This window comes from Alexandromys fortis, unplaced genomic scaffold (assembly GCF_014885135.2).
Source record: "Alexandromys fortis isolate MF-2015 unplaced genomic scaffold, M_Fortis_MF-2015_v1.1 scaffold_312, whole genome shotgun sequence".
Classification (NCBI taxonomy): domain Eukaryota; kingdom Metazoa; phylum Chordata; class Mammalia; order Rodentia; family Cricetidae; genus Alexandromys; species Alexandromys fortis.
This window is the reverse complement of record NW_026068184.1, coordinates 445,742-462,425: the sequence shown is the minus strand read 5'-3', so window position 1 is coordinate 462,425 and position 16,684 is coordinate 445,742. Positions and strand designations below refer to the sequence as shown.

General features: G+C 48.0%; 1 protein-coding gene across 8 annotated transcripts in view; it reads left to right on the top strand.

Annotated features, from left to right (window-relative positions):
- Hip1 (huntingtin interacting protein 1) overlaps positions 1 to 16,684 on the top strand; it is a 122,712-nt gene that overhangs the window by 81,954 nt on the left and 24,074 nt on the right. For all 8 annotated transcript variants that reach the window (XR_007589662.1, XR_007589664.1, XR_007589663.1 and 5 more), the window contains 7 exons: positions 911 to 987; positions 1,612 to 1,673; positions 5,087 to 5,227; positions 10,686 to 10,743; positions 14,310 to 14,385; positions 14,467 to 14,607; positions 15,456 to 15,553. Coding sequence is in view for 5 of the 8 variants with exons in the window: in XM_050129297.1 (XP_049985254.1) it covers positions 911 to 987; positions 1,612 to 1,673; positions 5,087 to 5,227; positions 10,686 to 10,743; positions 14,310 to 14,385; positions 14,467 to 14,607; positions 15,456 to 15,553 (653 nt within the window). In the remaining 3 variants the exon portion in view is untranslated. The remainder of the gene's footprint in view (positions 1 to 910; positions 988 to 1,611; positions 1,674 to 5,086; positions 5,228 to 10,685; positions 10,744 to 14,309; positions 14,386 to 14,466; positions 14,608 to 15,455; positions 15,554 to 16,684) is intronic.

Below are 16,684 nucleotides of genomic sequence, written 5' to 3'. Positions count from 1 at the left end.
CTCAATATTAATTAAAAATGCTCGCCAATAGCTCTTACAACTTAAATTAACCCAGACTTCTTATCTAAGTTCTACCACGTGGCTCATGGCTTGTTAACTCATTTTGTTCTCTTTCCCGCTTCCTCTGTGTCTGGCTGGCAACTCCGTAGACTCCGCCCTTCTTCCCAGCATCCTCCTAGTCTGACCTCCCACCTAATCTCTTCCTGCCCATCTATAGGCCAGTCAGCTCTTTATTAACCAATTGTGCAAAGCTTGCTCCACAGCAACCATGCCTCAAAGCAGACAAACAATAAAAAACAAAACACTTGAGAATGTGTCTCTCCTAGATTCCCATGAGCTCACTGTAGTAGCTTTGGTAAGAGGCCAAGGCTGAGGAGATTGAATGGGAATCAGAAAAGACCAGTGATAAGTGAGTGTCTACTGCCCAGGGATCCCAGACGACCGCCTGCGAAACATGCTCGCACGCTGATTCTCATTGCACCTTGGGAGGACATGCTTAGAACGTTCCAGGACTCGTGAAAGAGCGGGACCTTCAGCTCTGATGATGGGTAGTAGACAGTGGGTGGTCTCTCTTGGGAGCCATTAAAGGGTCTGTGTTTGTGAGGTCATGCAGACTGATCCTGCCTCCCTCAGAAGTGTATAGTTGACATAGGACCTGCTACATGTATTTAATATAGGCAACCTGTGTTTACACTGGTCTCATTGGGCTGTATGGGGCCCTTTTCCCCCTGAGGTACTAGGGTCGAACCCAGGTCTTTGTACATGCAGGGGAACCACTCCATGTCTAAGTTGTGCCCTCACACAAGCGCTCTGCCCTGAGTGACATCGTCAACACTCCACCCACTTATCTGCATCCCCTGCCCTCTTGTGCTTCATTTTATCATCTCCCTTCACCCAAACTTCCTTCCAGAATCCCAGGTTCCCGGGCAACCTCCAGATGAGTGACCGGCAGCTGGATGAAGCCGGAGAAAGTGATGTCAACAACTTGTAAGTGGCTATCGGGCTCCAGACCCAATAGGGAAGTAAGCCTTTGTGATTTGGTTTTTTGTTCCTGGAATTGGTAAGAGGGCCTGAAGGTACGACACAGGGGCTGGGGTGAGGAATGAGTCCCCTGGGTGACTTGGTCTCAAGGCCACTTACCGCTAGTGCTGTTTCTGTCTGGAGTCCTACCGATATGTATTTCAACATGATTTCTCTGTCCCAGTCTCCACTAACCCAGACCAAGCCCTGTCATCTCTCGTTTCCCTGGTGGAAGCTTGAGAGGCTTAGTCTTTAAATAACGTTCATGATAGATGCTTGGAAGGAAGCTGGAGCATATGCCTGTACCTGCAAGATTGCCCTTGAGCTCACATGGGAATCCTAAGGGTGGGGAAGCAGGACAGCACTGAGATGTATAAAAACTTGGCTTTGGTGACTGAGGGTGTGGTTCAGCGTTAGAATTCTTACCTAAACACTTGCCTAAAATGCCCCAGTGAGGTGCTGGGGATGCAGCTTAGCATTATCACGCTTGCTTAGCAAATACAAGGTCATGGATTTCATCTTCAGCGTTCAATTGGGCATGGATGGGGGCTCAGGCCTATAGACTTTGATTTCTGTTTCTTCTTGTGTTAGTTTTCAGCTTACGGTGGAGATGTTTGATTACCTGGAGTGCGAACTGAACCTCTTCCAAACTGGTGAGTCTCTTCCCTCTTAGCTGACCCAAGCTGTCGTGGGATCATTCTCCCGATTCCCAGCCTGATCTGTGCGGTTCAGCTGGCCCAGCCCTTTTGTTGGTCTTTTTGTTTCGTTAAAGACAAAACCTTTGTAGCACACATTGGCTTCGAACTTGCAGCCGTCCTGCCTCTACCATCTGAGCATTGGAATTACAGGCTTGCACTGCCATGTCCAGCGAAACGAGCCCTCGTTTGTTACCAATGCTTAGCAGAGGGCGTTGAAGCAGACCTGTCTCGTCATCCTTTCTCTCCTCGCAGCCTTGAAGTCAGTTATTTCACACGAGACAGGGAGACCCGTTGCTCTGCTCATCCCAAGGAGCCTCCCTCTCTCCTGGCTACCAAGCTCTCAGAGGCTTTTTCACCCATTCTGACAGCCGTGGTTCCAGCCAGCCCATGACTGGAGCTGAGCTGCTACACTGGCGATGCTTTCTGCTCAGAAGAGGAGTGCAGTCAGATTTTTCTTTGGGCCACCAACTAGCTCCCAAGTAAAGACATGGAGACTTATTATTAATTATGAATGCTTGGTCATAACTGAGGCTTTTCTCACTAGGTCTTTTAACTTAATTTAACCTGTGTCTGGTCATCTACATTTTGCTTTAGGTCTTTTAACCTTACATTCATTCTGTATGTCTTACTTCCCTGCTTCCTCTGTGTCTGGCTGGATGGCCCCTGGTGTCTCTTTCTATCTTCTCCCGAGCCTAAATTCCTATCCTACTTACTCTCCCTGCCCAGAAGTCTCCTCTATACCAATGGGCTGTTCAGTTCTTTATTAGACCAATCAGGTGCCTTAGGCAGGTAAGGTAAAACAGCAACACATCTTTACATAGGTAAGCAAATAGTTTATAATATGAACAAATGCAGCATATCTTTGCATAGTTAAACACTCTGCAGTAGGGCAGTCTGTCTTGAACTAGGGATACGGCTCATTATGGTAAAGTGCTTGCTAGCATGCACACAGATTCTTTTTTAAATCATGTATGCACACGTGTTTGTGTTAGAGTATGTACACATGAGTGCAGTTACTTGCAGGGGCCAAAGAGAGCATCAGATCCCCTGGAGCTAGAGTTACAGACAGTTGTAAGCAACTCTACCTTATATGGGTGCTGGGAACTGAACTTGGGCCCTCTGAAAGAGCAGTATGCATGCTAAACTACTGAGCCATTTCTCCAGCCCTGATAACCCTGTTTTAAAAAAAAAAAAAAAAAAAAAAAACCCAAACCAACCAAACAGGCATGGTTGGTGGATCTCCATGAGTTTGATCTACAGCCTGATCTACAAGTGGGGACAGTCAGAGCTGTTACACAGAGAAACTGTGTCTCAAAAGAATAATAAAATAGAGTGGAAACACAGCTAAGGATACCTAAGGTTGACCTCTGACCTCCATACGTGCACAGGCGTGCACGTACACACACACACACACACACACACACACACACACACTTACCCACAATGCCAAAGCTGAAAAGCATAGTGCAGATACTCTTGACTCCTCACTGTTCTCGTCGGGCCATGTGTGTGGGTTAGCACAACCATATTGCTTCACAGAAGAGCGTCGAGAGGTCCAGCCAGGCTAAGAGACTTGCCCACAGTCACACTGCTGTAGCTGCTACTGGGGGTCAAGTGTCATTCCCCGAAGGAGATGGAGGCGGCTGGGATTTCTTGTCAGACAGCCTGTGGAAGTCAGTTGGCCCTGGCGGCTGCCTTGCAATGACAGTTGCTTTTAATTTATGTAAGGAAAACTACTTTTTAAATAGGTTGGTTCAATTTGGGTGGATCTTTTTCTGTCTCTGTTTGTGTGTGTAACTTTCTCTCAGCCACCAGACAAACACACTTACAGGGTCTCTGCAGACCTACCCATGGGCAGGCCCACACATGTGGGGACATTAGAGAACTCTTGTGTTGCATGTTACATATCCAGGGACAGTGGGACGCCAGTACAAGGACGGCAGTCACCCTGGCCAGGGAGTGAGATGATGGCCTATAGCCAGGCATCCAGTATCTGGGTATAGAATGACGAAATGTGGGTAGAAATTGAGGGAAAAGCTGTAGCACAATTGGAAGAATGCTTGCTGGACATGCATGAAGTCCTGGGTTCAAATCCCCGGCACTGTATAAACCATGCATGGTAGTACACACTTCTCCCAGCACTCAGGAGATAGAGGCAGGAAGAACGGAAATACAAGATCACCATTGGCTGCTTATTGAGTTCGGGTCCACCCTGGACTACATGAGACCTTAATCCAGAAAGGAAGAAAATGTGTTGAGTGTTTCTGCTCAGACTTGGAGCAGATCTCAGGGGTCACCAGTAAATCTTCTTTCCCATGCTTCTCATGGGGTTCAGTACAAAGCAGAGCATCTCTCTCGCTCAGTCATGATACACCAAGCTTTCTGGCCATCAAGAGCAAAGGTGCCTGTTCTACCCATCGATGACCATATGGGTTTGGCTTTGTGATCACCTTCAAGTGACTTAGGATGCATGTTCTTACCTGTCTGGTGGGGATACCCTTTCCTGTCTCGGGGTATCATAGGGTTAACATGAGTTAATGCACCTGTACCCCAGGCCATGGGAGGCTGAGATGAGCGGATAGAGCTGTTAAGTCCTGCCTGCGCTACATAGCAAGATCCTAGCTTGACATGAAATTACAGAAATTGCTAGGGCACAGCCCAGGATCATAACATTTGCCTAGACTCTTCCAATGAGGAATTAGGGGTGTGGCTCAAGGGCAGAGCCCTGGGCTAAAATCCTCCAGTGAGGGGCTGTGGACACATCTAACAGTAGAGAACGTTCTTTGAATATGTCAGCAAGGAACTGGTGCTGTGGGTCAGTGGTAGAGCACCTGCCTAGAGTCCTTCAGTGAGAGGCTGGGGGTGGCTCAACAGTAGAATGTAGTTGGACTTTTCTGCCAGCCAGTTCACAAATAACCACACAAAGATTTATTAAGTATAAACGCTCAGCCAATAGCTCAGGCTTATTACTAAACTAGCTCTTACCTTTTAAATTCACCCTTATTTCTTGTCTATGTTCTGCCATATGGTGGAACCTTTTTTCAACTCTGCAAGTTCATCTTGCTTCTCTCTGTGACTCCTCAGACTCCTTCCCTCTTCTTCCCGGTGTTCTCTTTTTGTTTGCCAGTCCCACCTAACCTCTACCTGTCCAGCTATTGGCCAGTCAACTTCTTTATTAAACCAATCACTGTGACATATATTCAAAGACAGTGTAAAAGGATATTCCACAGTAGAATACAAAATCCTGGGTTCCGTTCTTAGTAAGACAGAAACACAGAATAAATCTTGGTATATGTCAGACGGCTGATTCTGCTCTACTGCAGCTATTTCTTCCTCACTTCAGCCTCTCTCCCCATCTTCGTCCACAGTGTTCAACTCCTTGGACATGTCCCGCTCGGTGTCTGTGACCACAGCTGGGCAGTGCCGCCTTGCACCGCTGATCCAGGTCATCCTGGACTGCAGCCACCTCTATGACTACACTGTCAAGCTGCTCTTCAAGCTCCACTCCTGTGAGTAGGACCGCCTCGACCATCTCGTGTGAGCTTCAGGCTGGGAGCAGGGTCACAGCCCTGGCCAGTTCCCCAAGTGATGCAGGCTACTCAGTCAGTACTGTTTGCTCTGGTCTGAGGGGCCTGGGGCTTCTGGTCATTCGCAAATGGAAGGGAGTAACCCAAGCTTTAGACGGCCCCGGTCTAGCTCCTGACCTTCCAGTCCTGTGTCTTAAGAGGATTCTCTCTGTCCACATCCAGCTCTACCATGTCACTGTTCACCAAAAGTGTCTTGTGTTCTTAGGTCTACATAGAGGACAACTGACCTGACCCATACCTGCATGAGCTAATACAGTGACCTCCAAACCATCTAGCAACCCAGTCCCTTGTAACAGATGGAACTCTTTGGAGAAATAGAGACAGAAAACAGCTACAGGGCTAGTGTAGCTCAACACTTGCTGAGAACACCCTAGCTGAGGTTATATTTGTAGCATTTGGCTAGAATCCCCCATTGAGGAGCTAGGGGTGTGGCTCAGTGGTAGAACTCCTGCCTAGAATCCCCCAGTGAGGGGCTGGGGTGTGACTCAGTGGTAGAGCCCCTGCCTGGAATCCCCCAGTGAGGGGTTGGGGTGTGGCTCAGTGGTAGAGGCCCTGCCTAGAATCCCCCAGTGAGGGGCTGGGCTGTGGCTCAGTGGTAGAGGCCCTGCCTAGAATCCCCCAGTGAGGGACTGAGGGCGTGGCTTAATTGTTGAGATCTTAACTAGCAGGCATAATGTCCTGAGTTCCATCCCCTCAGTGCAAAAAATTTAAATATAGCTGGATCTGGTGGCACATGCCCGCAGGCCCAGTGGTTTGGAGGAACAGCAGAAGGATCTCTGCCAGTGTGAGACCAGCTTGAGCTACATACTAAGTTCCAGGCAAGCCTTGCTTACCTAGTGAGACACTTTCTTAAATAAAGCAATAAACAAATCACAGCTGATCCAAGGGCTATAATTTTCTCAGCAGCAGATCCCTTCTGCACCATTAGTCAAAAGCATTACTTGAGGGCTGCTGATTTGCAGAAGTTCTTATCCTTGATGCCCTGGTTAAAAATGTGGAGTGCTTGGCTGGACTGGTGGGGGGCTGGGGCAGGCTGGCAGGGGTTGGGGGGGAGGTTGAGGAGGCCTAGCAGGATGGTCAGGGGAAAGGTACTTGCTCTCAAGTCTGGGGACCTGAGTTCTAGTTCCAGAACCCACATGGTGGAAGGAAAGCACCTACTGCACAAATTGACCTTTGACCTTCACACGTGCACATGAGTACTCACGCACGCATGCTCAATCAATCAATCAATCAATCAATCAATCAATTTTATGTATTCTTATTTAAAGCAGGCTACTCCTGGGCCAGCTTGGATAGGTCTCTGGTATAGTTTAGAATCTACATCTTTAAATGCAGATTCCCAAGATAAAGCTAGTGGAAATCCTCACTGGAGAAGTTTAGGCAAGTCCTCTACCACTGAGCCATTTTCCCAGCCCCTCATTGTCATATGCCAAGGTGATCATGCTGAAGAATGCCCATAACTTGGTAGATGTGAATGGATATTGTTCAGGTTTGGTTTTTTTTGGGGGGGGGTTGGGGTTTTTTGGGGGGGTTGAGGGGGTTTCGAGACAGGGTTTCTCTGTGGCTTCGGAGCCTGTCCTGGAACTAGCTCTGTAGACCAGGCTGGTCTCGAACTCACAGAGATCCGCCTGCCTCTGCCTCCCAAGTGCTGGGGTTAAAGGCGTGCGCCACCATCGCCCGGCTTCTGTTCAGGTTTTATAGCCCAGAAAGGAAAAGGGCCTGTTTTATTTTTTATTTTATTTATTTATTTATTTGTTTGTTTTTTATTTTTTATTTATTTATTATGTATACAATATTCTTTCTGTGTGTATGTCTGCAGGCCAGAAGAGGGCACCAGACCTCATTCCAGATGGTTGTGAGCCACCATGTGGTTGGCGGGAATTGAACTCAGGACCTTTGGAAGAGCAGGCAATGCTCTTAACCACTGAGCAATCTCTCCAGCCCCAAGGGTCTGTTTTAGATACATAGAACAGTGGCTGAGTTTGGGGTGCATGCCTAGAATCCCAGGCTTTGGAGGTTCTAGAAGAAGATGAGAAATTTATTGTGAACTGGGCTATGTAGTAAATCCACGGTCCACCCATTTGACGTAATAAATCCCTATCTCAAGGGGGGAAAGTAAAATTAAACTTAAAAAAATGCGCGCACGCACACACCCATATGAAATAAGGGACGCTTCATAACTGTTGACTTACAAGTAATAACCTTTTTTTATTCCATTTATTTATTTATATGTTTGTGTGTTGCATGTGTGTATGCTCATATGTATGAAGTCACAGGACAATGTGCAGGAATCGGTTCTCTCCGTCTGTCAATGGCCCCAGGGATTGGCAGCAAGTGCCTCTACCTGGACCTGCCTCACAAAGCCAGGTCTGGTTATCTGAAACTAGGCAAGAGCAGCAGCATCCCTCTGATTCAGCTGGGGCCGTTTCCTTCGATAGCGACTGCAGTTTGCTGTTCCAGGGTTGGAAAGGCTTGGTGCCATAGGGTGTGCCTACAGGAAGCAGAGAGGGTGGACCAAATCCCCAGAGAAGGAGAGTCTGTTGCTTAGAAACATCATCAATTACAGGCAGGGAGTGCAGCTCTGTTGGCAGAGCAGGCTTGCCTAGCATGTGTGAAATCCTGAACTCCATCTCCAGTACCACTTATGTGGGGCATATAGCCCATACCTGCATGCTTCGTCTTGGGGAGGTGGAGGCAGGAGAATCAGGTTTCTGGACCACATGAAACTTTGTCAGAAAATAAATAGATAGAGCTGGGGGCTGGAGAGATGGCTCAGCAGTTAAGAGCACTGTCTGCTCTTCCAGGCGTGGGTTTGATTCTCAACACCCACATGGTGGCTCACACTGTCTGTAACTCCAGTTCCAGGAGATCCAGCATCTTCCCCGGACCCTTGAAGGCACTGCAATTACATGGTACACAGACATACATGCAGGTCCAACACTCATATGCACAAAAATAAATATTTTTTGCAAATACTTAAATAAAAATAAACTCCAAATACAAGTAAACTTACTTTTATTTATATATTTCTTTTTTTCTTTTTAATTTGTTTTTGGTTTTTCCTTCAGGGTTTCTCTTTAACTTTGGAACCTGCCCTGAAACTTGCTCTATTGACCAAGGATAGCCTCGAACTCAGAGATCCACCTGTCTCTGCCTCCTGCGTGCTGGAATTAAAGGCATGCACCACCGCTGCCCATCTTATTTATGTATTTCTTTTGTTTTATTTATTTGAAACAATTTCATGTGTACCAGATTGGCCTTGAACTCAAAATGTGGTCCAGGATAACCTTGAGTTTCTAACTCTCCTACCTTGCCCCTCTCCTAGACAGTGGGATTTCAGGCATGTGCCACCAAGCCCAACCCTCATTGTTGATGTATTAGCATGAAGTTTCTTAGTTAGTGAAGCTGTGTTGATACTCTTTGTGTGTGCTGTAAAGAAACTCACAGTCTTGTGTGTACTAGGTAAGCACGTTACTACTGAGCCACACCTCAGCTCCTCACTGGGGGATTCTAGGCAGGGGCTCTACAACTGAGCCACACCCCAGCCCTTTATAACTTTCAGCTAAAGCCAGCCCTTCACTCAGATCCCTATTTCCTCTTCTAAGCTCCCACCCAAGATCCCGTAACACTTAGTCATTGCTTCTTCTCAGGCTCCCAGTAGCTGTGACAGCTTGTCAGACTTCCTTTTTGATGACCTTAACAGCTTTGAGTTCTGGTCAATTTTTTTTTTTTAAGTGGAATCTTCCTCAATTTGACTTTTTTCCTGGTGTTTTTTTCTCCTAGTAGAACTGAGATCAGGGTTTTGGAATAGAAATTAAATGCTATTTCTATCCTCTGCCTAATTTTATCTTTTTTGGTTTGTGTTTTGAAACAAGGTCTCTATATGTGGTCCTGCCTGACCTTCAGCTCTTCATCTGCCTGGCTCACTTTCAGTAACCATAATTTATATACGAACATTGTGTTTATATCACTCGTTCAAAAACACTTAAAAACAGGACTTGTTGGCACACATCTGTAATCAGAGGCAGGAGGATTGTCACAAGTTCATGGCTAGCCCGGGCTACATAGTACGTACCAGAACAGTCAGGGCTACAGTGTGAGACGCTGTCTCAAATAAAGAAAGAAAGAGCACAGCACGGTGGTGTGGTTTGTTGTTCCTGGTACAAGAGAGTCTGAGGCTGGAAGATGGCTTGAGTCCAGGAGTTCAAGGCCAGCCTGGGTAACATAGCTAGACTCTGCACCAGAACGAGAAAGGGGGAGAGATGAGAAGAGAAGGAGGTTGAGTGAGTGGGGGACTTCAAATAAAAGCTGCTGCCGTGAGCCAGGTGGTGGTGGCGCACCCCTTTAATCCCAGTACTCAGGAGGAAAAAGTAGGCGGATCTCTGTGAGTTCGAGGCCAGCCTGGTCTACAGAGCAAGTTCTAGGATAGGCTCCAAAGCTTCACAGAGACACTCTGTCTTCAAAAAACAAAACAACAACAACAACAAAAAAAGCAAACAAAAACCAAAATCCTGCTGCTGTGGGTCTTTCACGGACACAAGGGAAAAAGAACCAACTCCCCAGGGCTGTTCTCTGACCCGCACACGCCCTGTGGCACAAGGGCGTTCACATGTGAAGACAAAGTGCAGTTTAAAAAGTGGTACCAGGGGCTGGAGAGATGGCTCAGTGGTTAAGAGCATTGCCTGCTCTTCCAAAGGTCCTGAGTTCTATTCCCAGCTACCACATGGTGGCTCACAACCATCTGGAATGAGGTCTGGCGCCCTCTTCTGGCCTGCAGGCATACAGACAGAACATTGTATAAAAATAAATAAATAAATAAATATTTAAAAAAAAAAAAAAAAGTGGTACCAGCTAAATCAAGCCAGGTGTGCCTGTGATCCCAGCACGAAGCAGTCTGCTCATGAGTTCAAGGCCAGCCTGGCCCATATAGCAAGACCTCCTCCTCTTACAATAAATTGAAAACTGAGTTTTAACTCATGGTTGAAATATGCAGCCTCCTATGGTCTGGGATATGAAGGGACCTCAGAGAAGCAACTCCCTAGGGAGCTGGCCCTGAGTGGCCTGCGCTGGTGCAGGGTCACAGCTTTCACCACGCCCTAATGGATGAGTCCCTCACCTGAGAGCGAAGCCTGCTCCCACTTGCCCTCAGCAAGTCCTGCGGTTTGAGGAAGCCACAGCTTTGCCGGGGCTGCAGCCTCCATTCCACCCGAACCAGAGGCTCGCAGCCTGCTGCTCCTGTGGGGTTCTCTCAGTTACCAAACCTCGGGGCATCTTAGCCAGGAGTGCCAGCGTGGCTAGGTTGGCCCCTCCCTCGGTCCCGATGTGGCTTGCCTGTCCCCTGGTGTCCCTATACTCACGTGCTCCTGGCGATTTCCTCCAGGTCTTCCAGCTGACACCCTGCAGGGCCACCGAGACCGCTTCATGGAGCAGTTCACAAAGTAAGTGACTCTCGAAGGGAATGAAGTCCTATCAGAACCTACGATAGGGGGCTAGAGTAAAGTGGCCGCTGCAGAAGCGCCATGACCTGAGTTTGGATCCCCAGCGCTGGGGTATAAAGGTTGGGCAGGGCAGAGAGCATCATGTGCGTGCGTGCATGCGTGCGCATGAATCCCTGGCTGTGTATGAAGATCAGAGAACAGTTTTCAGGAGTCAGTTCTCTCCTCCCACCAGGTCTCAGGCTTAGTGACATATCCCTTTACCCACTTTGCCATCTCACCAGCCCTGAAATCCTCCCTTCGGCTGAACGAAACATATGTAGACCACACTCTTTATCCATTTATTTGCTGATGGACACCTAAGCTGCTTCTGGGATTTGGCTATTGAGAACGACACCACAGTGAACATGGGTGTGTGGGTATCTCTGTGGTGTGCTGAATTAGATTCCTTCAGGAAGCTGTGTTACAGGCAGACCATATGTTGCTTCTGTGGTCCATTGCGGCTGTACCATTTTACCTACCAACAATGCATTCAGATTCTTCTCTCCCCGTGTTCTCAGCCCCATGTTTGTTTCCTTTGTTTTCATGTTTGTTTTCTTTTCTTTTTTGTTTTTGTTTTTCGAGACAGGGTTTCTCTGTGGCTTTGGAGCCTGTCCTGGAACTAGCTCTTGTAGACCAGGCTGGTCTCAAACTCACAGAGATCCGCCTGCCTCTGCCTCCTGAGTGCTGGGATTAAAGGCGTGCGCCACCACCGCCTGGCCATGTTTGTTTTCATGATGATAGCCATTCACACTTCAGAGGGAAAAGCGCTCAGTGTAGTTTTCATTTGCATTTTCTTGGTGGGTAGGATATTAAGTCATATATACATGTAGACATGTGTGTATGTTCTGCGCGCGCATGTGTGTGTATGTATGTATGTGTGTGTGTATACATACACTTGTGCCTCAGTTTCGTGTCTGTTGTGATACAATTGCTCTGATATAGAGCAACCTAAGCGTAAAGGGTTTATTTGATCTGGAGTTCCAGGTTTGTCTCTTATTTCAGGGAAGTCAAGGCATCTAGCCATGTCACATCCAAGAGCAGAGATAGAATGTATGCACGCATGCTTGTTGCTTGGCTAGCTTTCTCTATTCTTATACAACCAGGCGCAAAGCCAGGGAATGGTGCCACCCACGGTGGGCTGGGTCATCCCACATCAACTAACAATCAAGACAATCCCCCATAGGCCAACTTGATCTAGACAGTCCCTTGTTGAGACTTTTTCCAGATGGTTCTAGATTACGTCAGGTTGACAATACAAGCTAGCCATCATAGTCGTAGGATTAGCAATAGAAACTAACCATCAGGCTGGCTGGGTTGACAAAATACGAGCTAACCGTCATGGTCGTCGGGTTGGCAATGCAAGCTAACCATCATGGTTGACCCTCTGTATTTCTTGTTTTGTAAATTGTTCACTTGTGAGGCAGCCATCTTGACATGATTTGTTTTCTCTGTTAATGTCTTCATTCTTGACCATGGCTTCCAAATCCCTAGCTGGTACTTCACTTATCGGTTCCCTCAGGAGCAGTCAAAGGACAAACACAGGGTTGACCTAACCGCCCCCCCTTCCCGGTTTTCTCGCTCCACTAGGGAAGCCTGGTGCACATCCTATGATGAATGACTTACTAAATCCTAGGAGGCAGGCCCTGGGGCTGGTTTCCTGGAATGTGAAATTCCAGTAGCTTGCAAAAGCACTTGCGTGTATTACTGTTGGCGCCCATCCAGAGAGACGGGGACGTGTGGTCAGCTCGTTTTATTTCCTTCCATTTTTTTCCCTAGCTTGTGAAAACATCTCCTGCGGTAGCTGCTTCATTTTTCTCTCCCACACAAAGGCGGATGTTCTTGGAGGCTGAGCGAAGTCATAGCAGTATCACAGGGACACTTTAATGTCGGGGTCTGATAGACTGTGTTGAGACCCTGGGGAGGGGTTGGTTGATGGGGCTGAGTAAGCAGACGTTTCGTGCTGCAACCAAAGGCTGCTGGAACCTCAGCTCCTCCTTTGTGCCTGTTAGAGGCCTGACCAGGAGGGAAATGCTTCCTGAGGCTTGGTATTTGGTTCAGATGCACAGTGCTTGTGTAATGTGCATGAAGACATGGGTTCCTACCCCCAAGCACTGCGGCATAGACTGGAAAAATGGAGTGGAGTGGGCTGGGATAAAGTTGGATAGAGAAAACATAGAATAGAGAAGAAGGGAAGGGAAAGTAGAGTAGGATAGAATAGATTAGAGTAGAATCATAGGATGTTTCTTTTCCGGTTGCTGTAACAAAATGCATGACAAAAAGCAGCTTGAAGGAATTTGGGGGTACAGTCCAGCACGGTGTGAAAGTAATGGTGGGGGCAATCCCTTCCCTTTCATGTTCCTCCACGCTAACTCATCCTCGGGAGAAATCTGCCAACAGCAGTGTGGTGTCCGCAGCCGTGAGGAGATGAGTTTGGGGTGTTGAAGGCAGAGAGGGCCTGCTTTTCATCCCGGCTGCCCGGCTGGCTTGCACCCGAAATAATCACACAGAAATTGTATTAATTAAACCACTGCCTGGCCCATTAGCTCTAGCCTCTTATTGGCTAACTCTCGCATCTTGATTAATCCACTTCTATTAAATCTGTGTATCACCACGTGACTGTGGCTTACCGGCAAGATTCTAACCTACGTCTGTCTCAGGCAGGAGATTCTTGGCATCTGCCACACTGCCCTTCTTCCCAGCATTCTGTTCGGTCTACTCCACCTATCTAAGTTCTGCCCTATCAAAAGGCCAAGGCAGTTTCTTTATTAAACCAATTAAAGCAACACATAGACAGAAGGACCTCCTATACCACTGGGGATCTGGGTGATTTCCTAGTTTTGTCGTTGTTGTGACAACAGCAGCTTAAAGAAGGAGTGATGCTGTGGCCCACAGTCTGATGGTGCAGTCCATCGTGATGGGACGGCATGACGGCAGGAGCCTGGAAAGCTGCCGTTTGCTTCTGTTTCTCTCCCCACGTGCACGCACGTTTATTTACTCTGTAGGCCTGTGCCACAGTACACATGTGTAGATCAGAGCACAGCTCGAGGGAATCAGTTCTGTGCCTCTACCCTGTGGGCCCCAGACACTGAACTCCAGTCATTGGGTTTGGCAGCCAATGACTTGGTGCACTGAGCTTTCTGGAAGGGCCCATGTTCTCCTGATTCAGACCAAAGGGTTAGTGGGGGGGGGGGGTGCGCACCGTGTGTGTGTGTGTGTGTGTGTGTGTGTGTGTGTGTGTGTGTGTAAACCAGGGGCAGCTTTACGCAGTTAGTTTCCTCTCTCCACCTTTATGTGGATCCCAGGAGTCAAGTTCAAGCTTGCTTCTTTAGTTGGCAAAGTGCCTCCACCCACTGAGCTGTCCCCCGGTCCTGTAGTATCATAATTGAATCCTGGCCTCATAGAGGGCAGCACAGCAGCGGCTTGTTCCTGTAAGGTGGGCAGAGGGTGGGAATGCTGGGGCGGTGTCCCGCGTCTTCCTGGGACTGGCGGCCACATCCAGCAGCCCTGAGGTGCCCGTGTACTCCCAGGTTGAAGGATCTGTTCCAGCGTTCCAGCAATCTGCAGTACTTCAAGCGGCTCATTCAGATCCCCCAGTTGCCTGAGGTGAGTGCTCGAACGGGAGGCTCTGCATGCCTCTGGGGCTGGCAGGTGAGCATCCTTCGAAGGTGTGTCTTCCTCCTCCAGAATCCACCCAACTTCCTCCGCGCCTCAGCCCTGTCAGAGCACATCAGCCCTGTGGTGGTGATCCCAGCTGATGTGTCGTCTCCAGACAGCGAGCCAGTCCTGGAGAAGGATGACCTCATGGACATGGATGCCTCCCAGCAGGTATAGGGCCCTTAGGAGAGGAACTAGGTCCTTCCTGTTACCCCCAGATCAGACAATTGAAGAGGCTCTTAACTTGGGTCTATCTACTCAGACGAGGTCTGTTTGACTTTAATATTTGGACGTGACGTCACTATGTTGCCCATGCTGGTCTCAAATGCCTGGGCTCTTGAAATTCTCCTGCCTCTAACATGGGTGTATCTATGCATGTCTGCCAGAGTGCCTAGGTGTGTCCCTCCGTCTCATCAGAAAGTGGGAGATTAGCCTGAGCTCTCTGCACTCAGGTTCCAGGAGTGATTTTAGATAGGTCTCGGCCAAATCAAGAAAACAGATTCTTGAAGCCATGCATAGTGTACATGCCTCTAATCACACAAAGGGGCGGGAGGTTTGGCTCAGCCATAAGAGTGCTTGTTGCTTTCAAAGAGGACCTGGGTTTGATTCCCAGCACCCACAAGGTAGCTCACATCCCTCTGTAACTCTTGTCCTAAAGGAGCCCACACCCTCTTCTGACCTCTATGAGCACCAGGGCGCACACAGTGCATAGACATACATGCAGGCTAAAAAGTTTTGTTTAAATACACAGAAAGACAGACAAGAAGGAAGGAATGAGCTAGGCATGGAAGCATACTCTTTAATTCCAGTCCTCAGGGGGCAGAAGCAGGGGGATATTTCCAAGAGTTTCAGACCAGGCTGGTCTGTGTAGTGAGTTCCAGGACAGCCAGGGCGATGCAGTGTGCCCCTGTTGAAAAATAAAATAGTAAGTTTCATGCTAATCTACCCGCCACACGCATACCCAGACAACTTCCCAGGTCTCTGACTTTGCTCTTCCCCCACCCTCCCAATCACTGCAGAGTTTGTTCGACAACAAGTTCGATGACATCTTCGGCAGCTCGTTGAGCAGCGACCCCTTCAATTTCAACAATCAAAATGGCGTGAACAAGGATGAGAAGTGAGTTTATGCTGGGCGGAGGCACATGGTCTAGAAATGAAGCTAAGCCGTGGTCTGCCTTGTGGCACCTACTCCAAAAGGAAGGAATTGTGTGTGTGTGTGTGTGTGTGTGTGTGTGTGTGTGTGTGTTGCGGACATTATGTGTGTTTCTGCCAGAAGTCAACCTCTAATGTCGTTCCATAGTTGTCCTCCACCTCCTTTGTTTGTTGGGTGTCTGATTGTATGTGTGTGTGTGTTTATGTGTGTGACTATGTATGTGTGTTAGACATGTATGTGTTTATATGTGTGTGGGCTGGTAGATATATATACACGTGTGTGCTAGTGCACTTGCCTATGTATGCCTGTGTGGTGGCTAGAGGTCAATATTGGGTACCTTCCCTATTGGTCACCACCATTGTGTGTGTGTGTGTGTGTGTGTGTGTGTCTGTCTGACTGTCCGTCCATGGAGGCCTGAGATAGGTATTTGATCTATATAATTATAGGCAGTTCTGAGTCGCCCAATGTAGGTACTGGGACGTGAACTTAGGTCCTCTGCAAGAACAAGTACTTTTGGGCTGGAGAGATGGCTCAGCGGTTAAGAGCATTGCCTGCTCTTCCAAAGGTCCTGAGTTCAATTCCCAGCAACCACATGGTGGCTCACAACCATCTGAAATGAGGTCTGGTGCCCTCTTTTGGCCTTCAGGCATACACACAGAAAGAATATTGTATACATAATAAATAAATAAATAAATTAAAAAAAAAAGAACAAGTGCTTTTAACTACTGAGCACAGCACTTTTTTAAGAAAAAAAATTGTTGTTGTATTTGTTTTGTATGGCTATATGTATGTGTTGTGGGTCAACGGGGATGTGTCAAGATTACTTGTGGAAGTCCGAGAGCATTATGGAGTCATTTCTGTCCTCCCACAAACTCAGGCTGTTGGGCTTGGGAGCACTCGACTTCACTTAAAGAACCTCCTCAGCCACACCCAGAATCCTTACTTCCTGGGCTTTCCAGACCCTGGGATCAGTCTCCCTATGAAAGGGGCTGGGCTGGACAAATGGTCAGTGGTCAAGAGCCCTTGCTACATAGTTCATAGCATCACATTAACTATCGGTAACTCCCGGAGATCCAGCACCCTCTTCCGGCCTCC